The sequence below is a fragment of the Mchenga conophoros genome, linkage group LG19 (genome assembly GCF_057382185.1).
Source record: "Mchenga conophoros isolate Kocher_MC1m ecotype Shallow Benthic linkage group LG19, M_conophoros_male_GT1.1, whole genome shotgun sequence".
Lineage (NCBI taxonomy): Eukaryota > Metazoa > Chordata > Actinopteri > Cichliformes > Cichlidae > Mchenga > Mchenga conophoros.
In genome coordinates this window covers 29,465,974-29,477,418 of record NC_140544.1, presented here as the reverse complement: position 1 = coordinate 29,477,418, position 11,445 = coordinate 29,465,974, and the positions used below count along the sequence as shown (strand labels likewise).

General features: G+C 39.8%; 2 protein-coding genes across 5 annotated transcripts; one reads left to right on the top strand and one right to left on the bottom strand.

Moving 5' to 3' along the window:
* Positions 1–194: 194 nt before the first annotated feature.
* Positions 195–10,483, bottom strand: msh4 (mutS homolog 4). Of its 4 annotated transcripts, none has more exons than XM_085256846.1 (21): positions 10,472–10,483; positions 6,858–6,941; positions 6,511–6,648; positions 6,253–6,416; positions 6,060–6,170; positions 5,811–5,926; positions 5,561–5,734; positions 5,298–5,470; positions 5,143–5,210; positions 4,980–5,054; positions 4,772–4,836; positions 4,504–4,673; positions 4,270–4,406; positions 4,014–4,117; positions 2,620–2,744; positions 1,824–2,024; positions 1,606–1,724; positions 1,381–1,509; positions 1,003–1,177; positions 832–920; positions 195–546 (listed from the first exon to the last, which is right to left on the bottom strand). In XM_085256846.1, exons 4-21 carry the CDS (start codon positions 6,322–6,324, stop codon positions 355–357), a joined length of 2,295 nt encoding a protein of 764 aa, XP_085112972.1. In that variant the 5' UTR covers positions 6,325–6,416; positions 6,511–6,648; positions 6,858–6,941; positions 10,472–10,483; the 3' UTR covers positions 195–354. The 4 variants fall into 4 exon arrangements, with proteins under 4 accessions (XP_085112972.1, XP_085112971.1, XP_085112970.1 ...); XM_085256845.1 differs by lacking the exon at positions 10,472–10,483 and adding an exon at positions 7,036–7,232; XM_085256844.1 differs by lacking the exon at positions 10,472–10,483 and having other exon boundaries at positions 6,858–7,232.
* On the top strand, positions 7,916–9,171 carry vcpkmt (valosin containing protein lysine (K) methyltransferase). Its single transcript, XM_085257115.1, has 5 exons — positions 7,916–8,202; positions 8,355–8,468; positions 8,577–8,649; positions 8,761–8,880; positions 8,967–9,171. The coding sequence occupies exons 1-5, from the start codon at positions 7,946–7,948 to the stop codon at positions 9,069–9,071; spliced, it is 669 nt and encodes a 222-aa protein (XP_085113241.1). The 5' UTR covers positions 7,916–7,945; the 3' UTR covers positions 9,072–9,171.
* Positions 10,484–11,445: the final 962 nt, after the last annotated feature.

Genomic DNA, 11,445 nt, shown 5'->3' with positions numbered 1-11,445 from the left:
TACTGAAAGAGGAGTGGTCCAGCGCACTTCCCCAAAGTCTACAGACCAGAGTACTATAATTGTATGACAAGTTCCAGCAGATCTTTGCTTACGGCAATATTTATGTAATTGTAAACTAAGAGAGTGAGATGTTATTAACTTAATGCGCATTCTGCTATGTTTTACTTTGCATTAAAAATCACAATCACAACAAATTTACACAGAAACTATTTATTATGACATAGTTTATAAAAACATTTGTATATCTGTTTATGTCAGATAAGGTCATCTTTAAACTCAGGGTGTCATGTCGAGATCACAGACAAAAAAGAAAGTGTATAAAAGCTCCTCCATGCTGAAAGGCTTAGAGTCAAGTCACTGCTCCTCTGCAGCCACTGCTTGTCCTGCAGTCTGAAGCTCTGCCTCATACTGCTTCTTTAGCCCTTTCAGATACATCCGCAGGCTATCGGGGTCTAGTCTTGAGTTTCTAGCAGTCTGAAGCAGGCGTGTGGAGAGGTGGTACACAGCTCGCTGCCTCTGAGTTTCTGGATCAGTGTGATGTCTAGCCTGAAAGAATAAAACATGTTAGGTCTTCTCTTTTTATCCAGCAATTCTCTGAATTCTCTGGTTATTATCAATGAAATACATATTTAGCCATGATACAGCATTTGTCTCTCAGTGTCTAACGCTGGCTTTCTGTTGATTATAATTTGTAATACTGTGGCACATAAATGGGACCTTCCATATAAGCACAGGTAAAAATGAACTGTTAATTTTAAAGGCACAGAGAAGACGTTGACGACCCAAAGATGTTAGGACAAAAAGTCAATAACTGAACTTTCTAAACCATACCAAAAACTGCTGGCTAACTTTTGAAGCAATTGTCTTTGCCTCTTGAATTACGCTTGAAGGAAGGGCTGTCATTTCTGCTGCTCTCAGTCCTAGAAAAACAAAAACAAGCTCTGTGACTGATTCCATGAAAATTGCCAACAGGGCTGTTGTTGGATTTCACTGACTCTGTACCATAGTGTCTTTCTTCAGAAGACCCTCGATTCAGCAAATATGTGTATACCACGCTCTCTGCACCAGTGTCACCACTGCGTGTATGCTGAATCTGCATGTGCTGGTTTTCCACGTTCGGGTACAGAGACTCCAGCTGGCACAGCTCAAGGAAGTGTGTAGCAAACAGAGTGAACGCCTGCAAGAAAGAGGACACACCTTGAAAATTAGGAGAATGCCCAATCTCTTTGTTGGTTCTACCGTTCCACTGTTGATCTAACAGGTGTAACAATAAGTTATAATAAATTAAGTAGCTAATATGGTGCATAAGAACCGGAACCATCTGGTTTTCAGTTTAGAGAAAGGAGTGGTGATGCAGGGCTGTATTAGGGCATACTCTACCTTCAGGCCAAGGAGGAACTCGCAGACTGAGTGACAAATACCAATCCCTTCCTCAGCACTGGTACCACGCCCCAACTCGTCTATAATAATCAGGGACTTGTCACTTGCATTGTGGATTATGTAAGAGATCTTTTGGACAGACACACTCAGTTAATTACATATTAATGATCTTTTTGATTGATGTTTTTTGTTTTGTTTGCTCAAATATAACTTAGGAATGTGTACCTCCTTCATTTCTAACATGAAGGTGGAAGAGTTGGTTTCAAAGTCATCATCTACACCAATTCTGGTGAAAATCTGATCAGCAACACGAAAACAAGCATACTTAGCAGGGACGAACGAGCCTGAAATAAAAACACACAGTGTTGAATTAATGCACAGAAATGACCAGGCCTACATTTAAAATTCACATGGGGAAGGTGGGTTTATAACTTCCTGCTGACCTATCTGAGCCATGATCTGACATAGCGCCACCTGTTTGAGGTAAGTGGATTTGCCACTCATGTTGGGTCCTGTTATGATGACAAAGTTGCTGCCCTCAGAGATGTAGCTATTGTTCGATACGGGCTGCTGTCTGCCAATTCGCTCCAGAATTGGGTGACGGCCCTGTTTGATGGCCAATGTGTCTGTAAACTCTGGACGCACTGGCGGGCAGAACAGAAAAACACAAAACAATAACTCTGTTTACATACTGAGCCTTACATTCATTTCTAATGTTTCGTGAAAAAAAACACACACACACGTGCCATCTATAAAATTATATTTATATACACCATTTATTACTCGTTCACTTAAAGGTGTCATAACATAGTAACACACCGATTTCTGCTAGAGGTAAGGCAGTTAGCTCCTCTGCTGGGTAGATTTGCCTCGGTATGTACAGCACATCAGTGCGCAGTTATGTAAGACGGGTAATCTGAGTACAAGCTGGCTGGGATAGAAAGGGGGCAGGCAGTCAGCACGTGTCTATAACGAGACACTTTCAGACAGCTGAGGGCCAGCACTCACCACCCACATGGCTGATTGGGTTGGTGCTGCCCACGACAGACACAGAAAAGAACTAGGGCCAGCAGAGCTGCCAGCTCAATAGAGGCGCTTCTGGCTGTCATGTGTGATGATGGCTGGGTGCTGCCTTGTGCAGCACACAGCACACCTTTAGACAACAGTTCAGGCTTTGTCATGGTTAATATGACAGTCTGACTGACTTGAGAGCTGGAATCAACAGTGATTCATGCTTACCGTAGTCTGAGATGGTGCATGCATTTGCCAGGGACAGCAACATGTCCAACATGGATAGAGCATCAGAGAGCTTATAAAGGCAGTGAATGTGCTCATGGATAGTTCTCAGCAGCTGGCATATCACCCTGTATGGAGACAGGTTACATGATTCAGGGAAATAAAAACTGAACTGAACAGAAACTATGGCTAATAAACAGTGCCCCCTAGTGGACAGAGAGTATAATAACGTTTAATAGATATGTCCTTAAAAGCATAATTAAAAACAGAACTTGGCCACAGAGAAAAATCTACATTCCCCAGTTTATTGCATGAGTTGAATAATTGGTTTTAAAGGAGTTAAGTAACCCCTTAAATAACATCAACTGGTAAAGATCAGTAAATCAGATCAAAGTTCTGCAATTACAATACTGTGCAAAAGTCTTGACTCAACCCTTATTTCTTCATATTTTGCTTCCAAAGAGCCAAAACTTTCTGTAATTTTTCTTTTATTTGTCTTGAGTAATAGCTCTCCAGGCTTTCTGAAGGTCTTTCAAAGTTTTTCTTTGGACACTGGCTGATTTTTCACAAATTTTGTACTTGACCATTTTCCCACGAATATTGTTTTGCTTGTTAAGCGACTTATGGCTGATCTATGAATCATTTAAGCATTAAAAAGGATCTAACGCTTAGCAAAGAACCCATTTTAAATTGTATATTTAGAAACTTTGTTACTGACAGCCTATCACAAAAGACATATTTTATTCCAATGTCTTTAGGTGAATCTATAAAATTGCCAAAAATAATAAAGTTTTACAACGTAAAATACTTTTGCAGCAACAAGGTGATTCTCAAAAGGCTAAAACTTGGCACATCTCAGCATGGTGTGCAGTGTGTCTTTGATAATGAACTTGATATGAAATTTGATAATGAACAAGTGAAAACAAACCAAATGGCCTAAAAGACTATCTACAGCAGATGAACAGTATCTGAAAGTTGAGTCATTAAGAAATTGGGAAAAATTCAGCAAAGACCCCACACAGGACCTCAGAGATGCACCTGGACCTTTAGTTGATCCCTCTACTGTTCAATGACGCCTCATCAGAAATGATTTCAGTGGCTGTTAAGGAGCCATGAAAGAAAACAGGGAGGAAAAGAACGAGGTATGCTTGAATATCACAGGATTGCACTGAAAATTGGTGGCGACAGCTCTTATGGAGAGTTTAACCCAAATTTAAAAGTTTTGGCTCTAACTTTTAGTTTTCTAGCAAAACAAAGAAATGAGGGGCAACTCAAGACTTTTGCACAACACTGTACAAAACTGTAAAACTGCTAAGAACAGTCATGCCACAAAGCTATATTCCTTTACCTCAATTTTCTGTTCATGTTTGTAAGTCACGAGATAATGATCAACTCACACATAAGATATGTGAAAGATTTCCCTCAGGGCCTCCTCACACCGGCTGTTCTTCTTCATCAGGTCTGCAGTGGTGAAGCCACAGTTGTTCTTGTGCTTAGTTACCTGAGGTGAAAAGATGTTGAAATGCAGGTTTGTCCCTCTTCATTCAATGTCAACCTTATTGTCCCACCGGCGGCAATTTAGCTTCCTTTATTAACAACTAATGCTGAGTTCGATTTTTTGCTAAAAGTCTGGCTGCCTTCAGTGGACCTTACTTTGATGAACTCTGAGGGGAGTTTCCCTTCTGGTAAGGTTAGTCCTTCAAGCTTCAGCTGGATGAAAAAACCTCGAGCTGTGCTGAAGCTAGTACGCATTGGCAAGCCGTATTTTTCTCCCAGCTGGTTCACAAGCTCTGTGCAGCACAATGACATGAAGCATGGCTAAAGGTAAGAACAGATTACCTAAACATCGCAAGACAAAGTTATCTGGTAAACACTAAACATTAACACCTGCAATGTCGTCCACTATCTCAGTGTAAGCTTTCCGGGCAATGTCAAGAAACTTGTTGATGTTCGGGCGCACAGCGTAACACTTCTGGGTGCGCATTTTAAAGCTATCTTTGATGTAAGTTGTGTCATAATTGATCACAGTCTTGATCTGCTCCAGTATCATGTCAAACCTGAGGCAGACATAAATGTACACAGTGGAATGAGTCTGTAGACAGGAGATTGTAACTAGCAAATTCAGTTCATCGTACATAAGCACAAAATTTACAACCTGTTATCCTCAAGTGTTGTACTATATGCCTTGAGCAGAGCTGTGTTCCCGTTCTTCAGCAACATCTGTTTAAATGGTATAACACTTTAACAAAGACTCAGTATTTGCATTATAACTAAGTCACAATTAGCTTTTAATGAATTAATTGTTTTCTTATTCTGTCCATGGCTACTGGGCGATTTTGTTTGAGGATGTTAGCGGCACAGACCCTTAACCTCGGCACCAGGTCCAGTGTGTATTTCAGCTGAATGATATGTGCAATCTTTGCTTCAGCGACTTGAAACTGTCGAAGAAAAAAGTAACAGTAGTGACAAATGCACAGAAGTAAACAAACAGAATATTGTCACAAGCACTGAAAGTACTGCACGCACTGTTTCCTTCTTTGGGATTTGGACGAGAACTGAGAGCAGCTGATCAATGTCAACGAAATGACTTATGGCTAAAAGGGCCAGAAGAACAAACAGTCAATGCAGATATGCTCCAATTTTCAGTATGCAACCTCAAACTTTTTGTGCCTGCTTCCAACCATTCTTTAAGCCAAAGAAAAGCTCCTCATCTTCCAGCAGCTCTTGTATGGTGTCCAGGCGAGTGTTGATTGTTTCCACATCAACTAGAGGCTCCAAAATGTTGGAGCGCAACCTTCTGGCACCACCAGGTGTTTTTGTGTGGTTGAGTACCCCGAAAAGAGTATGGTCACTCCTAGAACGAAAAAAGAAAAGGCACAGTCAGACTGCATGACAGAGGAACTACATAAAAAGATGTTGTTCTTATCATCGCTTTCCATCTCACCTGTAGTTTCTATTATTAACCACCAATTCCAAGTTAGAGGCAGATGCTGAGTCAATCATGGCTGTCTGCTCACTCCCTTTAAAGCTCACTTTAAGGGACTTGGCAACGTAGACAGAGTTCTGGAGGAACTCTAAGTACTTCAGCAAAGCAGCTGCAGCTGCTAGGCAATAGTACCTAAAAAAAAAGTTATTACATTGGGTAATGACAAAATTATTAGGCTACAGTATCTCTCTATCTATCTATAGCATACTTAGCTTGAACTTCCATAACAACAGTGCTGAATTCTGGGGCACACAGCTGCTGAATGTACTCCAGCCCTTTCTTCTCATTAAAATACTTCCTTTGCACTGGAGTGAAAGGTACACCCTAAAGAAAAAACACCCAATAAAATTTAGTTTGCACCACAGCAACTCAGTGAATACTTAAGCACAAGTTGGCTACTCTCTACTTTAAGTGGAAATTTGTTTAAAAGAATTGTGTGTTATTGTTGCATTTGTACCGGAAAATTCTCAGTGATGAGATTGAACAGCTTTGTTCCTTTCCCCTTCTCACTGGCTGTGTCTGGCATCAGTATTTCCACTGGGACCAAGATGTGAATCTTGGTTGTGACCTTCAGATGAATAACACATGACTGAAATATCAATTCCATGTGTCTTTAAGTGCTAAATGACAGTAGGACATGGGTGTTTTACCTTGGCATATGTTCCTGTATCTGCAAACTGAGAGAGAACAAGCTCTGGGCATTTCAAATCGAGACTAGCCATGCCAATCTCTCCTCTGGCTAAGCCGCGTCCTTCAACTACTACCACAACCACAGAAGCACCAGCGTTTGTGGATCCAGATGAGCAACTTGTTCCTGCATAAAAAGTTCTTTGTTAATAGTAATATCTTATTTTAAAATATGCTTAATTAATACCAGAGTAATCAATAACTCTGTGCAGGATATGTACCAGTAGGTGCCCCAGCAGACCCTGGGGTCCTTCTATGTCTCGACGTTCCTCCACGGCTGTGGAAAGATGAGCTCTCTGAACAAGATGAAAGGAGCAATGAAGCTGGCTTGCCTATTCTACAGCTGCTCGGTAATTGACCTATAGCAATAGGAAACATAAGAAAAGAGGTGTAGTAGTTTTATTACTGCTGTGTCATGCCCAGAGCCAAATTTTGCCGGGTGCCCCAACTGCTCTCAATTAAAAAAAAATTGATCATTTCATAACAGAAATGTCAATGTTAGCAAGTTTTTTGTTATATAATCTCACTCTCCCCCCCAAAATAAAACTTGCTAATGTTAGCACATCACCTGAGGCCGTTCCAGATGATGGGCCGTGGCGGGAGCTCGTACTGCCCTCATTTAAACTTTGCTTTGATGAAGCAGAGGAAGCTGCTGTGACACAAGAGGAGGTTTCGTTCAGTCCACTTTTGTCCTTAGGTACAGTACCCCACGACTGTTCACAGGCTGAGGCGTAACCATCAGTTACCTCCTCTGTGCTGCTGGCAAACATTTTAAACCTATGCAGAGGCAGGACAACTAACAAACACAGACTCAGATGTACATCGGTAATATTCAGTTACTACACTTCGACAAACAGTATGAAGTTGCTTCTCAGCTGCTAGTTCTCTCAGCTAGCAAGCATAATTACCGCCGCCACACCAATTGCAGTGGCGCGCGAACACGTCACGGCTTCCGGCACGTCAAGTTAATTGTAGTAATATTAATGTATCTATTTTTTAATATTATTTTCTTTTTTCGGTCATTAATAACAGTTATTGTGAATTACAAAAAAATAACTACAAAAAAATAAACAAATAAATGTTCAAAAAAATTCACTTCAAGTCGGGAAGACACAAAACAATTTTTATTATTATTATTTTTATTGTTGTTGTTATTATTATGAGGTCAAAAGAAAATAAGAAAAAAAGAAGAAATCCCTATAAGCCTTCACTCTCTAACAGAAACCATGGTTCTTGGTACGCTTCAAATAATTTTAAATAATTTTAAAATGTGCTACGGTGGAAGGACCCGCTAATCATCGCTCACGTTCATGTCTTTAATTTAATTTAACTTAACTGTATTTTATTTTTAAATTTTTTTGCAACTTCTGTTTAAATTCTGTTTGATTTTTTGCTATTAAAATGTCATTTTAATTGTATTATTTTTTTAATAAATATTAAGATAAGTATTTCTTGTCGTATCTTGTGATGCCATAGAGTTTTCATTGTTTATGATTGTATTTTTAAAATAATAAAATAGAAATATTAGAAATACATAACTTTTTAAAGCATCAAGCACAACTCTGTGCACCAGTCCTAATGTTGGGCGAGGTAAGTCTTTTATTTAGAAAAATATATCAGACCGGAAGTTCTATTTCTGTTTCTGTTTTGGCCAACATGGCGGCTAAGGCGGACGAGAATGAATATTTTGTCAGAGAAATAGACAGAAACGACGGTTGTGCCCTAAAAGTTAAGCAGTGCTTCTTGGGAGATGTTGGCTGCGTTGTGTGGGATGCAGCTATTGTTCTCGCAAAGTATTTAGAGACAAAGCAGTTTTACGATCCGTCTTCAGGTGTGAACGTTTGGTCTGGTAGGACTGTGCTAGAGTTGGGAGCTGGTACGGGAGTAGTTGGTCTTATGGTAGCAACGCTAGGGTGAGTTGTTTTTTATATGTGATCTTAGTGTTGTGTTTAAATATCAAAATATTTAAACGTCATTCCTTGCACTACTACTATGTTTTAGTAATCATATGGGAAAAGTCAGTATTGGTGATTTATTAATATTTTTTAAAACAAAATTCCTGCAGAGCACAGGTAATAGTAACAGACCTAGAAGATTTACAGACCCTGTTGAAGATGAACATCCAAGAAAACCAGGCGCTTATTAGCAGTGGATCCATAACTGCCAAGGTACTGAAATGGTTTGTACTTACATTTCCTATTTGTCTTATGCTCCTAATATAAATTTCACAGTAATACTTCAGCGGGACATTCAGCATATGCTTAATATTTTATTTTCAATATTACAGGGGTGAAGATGTGTCTGAATTCTTGCCTCACCCAGATTATGTCCTTATGGCAGATTGCATCTATTATGAGCAGGTACTTTCCTGTAGTTTTCAATCCATTATGATCCCCTACAAGATTGCAACATTACAATCATTCTGAAAAAGTGTTGTATGTCTCATTGTGAGTCATCTTATTTCCATATAGTCAATTGTTCCACTGGTGGAGAGCTTGAAGCTGCTTTGTGGACCAGAGACCTGCATTGTTTGCTGCTATGAGCAGCGCACTGAGGGTGTCAACCCAGAAGTGGAAAGGCAGTTTTTTGAGGTTAAATTATGTTTTTTTCCCCCCCACAAACTAAGTGGAGATATTTGTCATAGCTATCGTCTGACCTGCTCTCATTTCTTTTTAAGTTGCTGCAACAGAACTTCTGCTGTGAGGAGATTCCTTCAGAGAAACAAGACCCAGAATTTAGCAGTCCAGACATCCACATTCTGCACATTCGAAGAAAAGCCTGATTATCGGACTCCGATTGTGACATTGAAACTTGCAACAGTGTACTGAGCTTGTTTAAGATATTAAATTTTTTAACTTTTTAAAGGGGAGCATGCTGTTAAATTACTGTGTGTGTTATTTGACTGGAGCACACATGATTAAATCAACACACAGACACTATTTTTTCCTGCTCTTTAAAACAGTAGAGTTCCCTTTCAGTCCATGTAGTTCTGTTGCTGTGAAGCTAGATGGCAGACATGTGAAGGACAGCTCGGAGAAACAAGTGCATTGTTTGAGCAAGAGGCATCATCCCCCTGGGTCTTTGCAGTTCGTCTTGTTTATACAAAATACAGTTAAGCAGATGTGAAAGTGAAGCCTTTACGCCCTAGGCATCTGCAAAAAGCTGCAAACATGAAACCTATTGGACTTCTGCTCTTGAGCACAGACATATTTTCCCATTGTATGTCATTAAACTTGGAATATTTAGCAAGTGATAATTAAATAATTGGATAATATGTACAATTACATGTTTACATAAAAATATAGATAACCTCATGCAGAAATAAGCACCTGATGACAGTGATAAGTGGTGTTTAGAGTGGTTTTCTTTGTGATTTTCATCTTGTGAATTATGTAAATTCAGACACTTGTAAGAAGTAGTTGCTTAAAATCTGAAACTTAGGAAAGGATTTAATTGTGTGCACTGATTAATTAAAGAGCCAGGCTGCTCGCTCAACAATTAAATATTAAGATGTGAAGACAGTTTTGTTAACTTTTCATATGAAGTGAGGTTAGGGTAACAAATCTAATGTATAACTAAAAATTTCAATCTATATCTTTATGTGGGGTCCCCAATCTTTAAAAATGGAGGACAACAGAGATCTGCAATGCCAGCTTTTGCCGTCCATGTGAGGGGAATTCCACTCAAAGCCCCAGATTAGGTGGAAGATTATGGTTCCTTTTCAAGCATAAAACCATGAAGTACGCCCCATACTCCCACAGGCATGCAGGGGCCCCCTCACAGCCTTTCATGCTGCTGTCTGTTTACACAGTAGAGCTGTAGGGTAATGAGCACGTTGTCCTCAAACACTCAGGCCAAGTAAAATGTTAATACTGAAGTTGACAGGATGAGATCCCCCTAAATACTCAAATTGATTTATGAAAGAAATAGTACGATAGATCCAAGTTTGATTACACATTAATGAAATGGTCCAACATGATCACTGGATGAATGCAACACTTACCTATTTTAATAGGCAGAAAAGCCCACTGTATATAAATTTCCCTGAATTTAAGAGTTGGCGTTATTAGTAGAGCAGAGCAGTGGCTAATAATACTACATGTGCAGGTGCTTTAGCTTTGTGTATAGAGTCAACATGAAATCAAGCAATCTGAAAACATGAAGAAAATTGTATGTGTATACCTTTCTGTTCCAGCTAACAAACCAGTTAACCAGCATTTGATCAAGAGAGGCAGAGGTGTGGTGGGATCGAATCAGATTACAGATGTTGGTCGATGAGAATGCCTATGAAGAAAGGAGCAAGTGAGTTTAATTGCTTTTTAATTTTTATTTACAGTTACTATAAATAACTACAGCGGATCATGTAAGATAATCATTCCCTGTGGCCCTCCTGTGCCACTCTCACTTGCACATTGTGCAGCTGGACCGTTACAGTCAGAATTAACTTGCGGTTAAGGTCTGCTTTGGTTTGGCTGGGACACGTTTGCCTAATTAATTTGACTCACAGCTGGGAATAAGTCCATGCCCCCCAGTGTGGTGGGGACAGGACCCAGAGGGGTTACTGAGGAGATTAGAGGGGTAAAGGGGAGCTCCATTATTCTGTGTCAACACTTTCTCCCCCACCCCATCCATAGGTCTTCCACTTAAGTAACTCAAAATATATTTCCCCATCCCTGGTGTTTTCCTTAAATGTTAACCAAAAATAATTAAAACGGTGTAGTTGTGCTGTTCCTGTAGATGACTAATTAGGCTCACACAACAGGGGAATAGGAAGGCCCACTGTAAATGAGGACAGCCCACAGTGAAGCAGCAGCAGTGTCTCAGTAATCTGTTATCATATATATCAGACACACATGCACATGACTGTGGATTCTGGTAACCATCAAGACAGAATGGGGGCATTTTCTGCCAACAGATGGTGCTATAAGTAGGAATAACTCTTAATGGTGTGGAAAACCTGTATTTGGAACACAAGTCCATAGTATCTAATGCATACTGGGATTTTTTTTTTTTTTTAAAGTTTAATTATTGTCTTGGGCTAGTGAACACCTGCAATGGATTCCATAATCAGCATTCTTGTAAAACAATTTAACATGAGGCAGCAGTGCAGCACTCCCCCCAATACCAGATGGGTGGAGGAGAGTCTGACTCCAGCA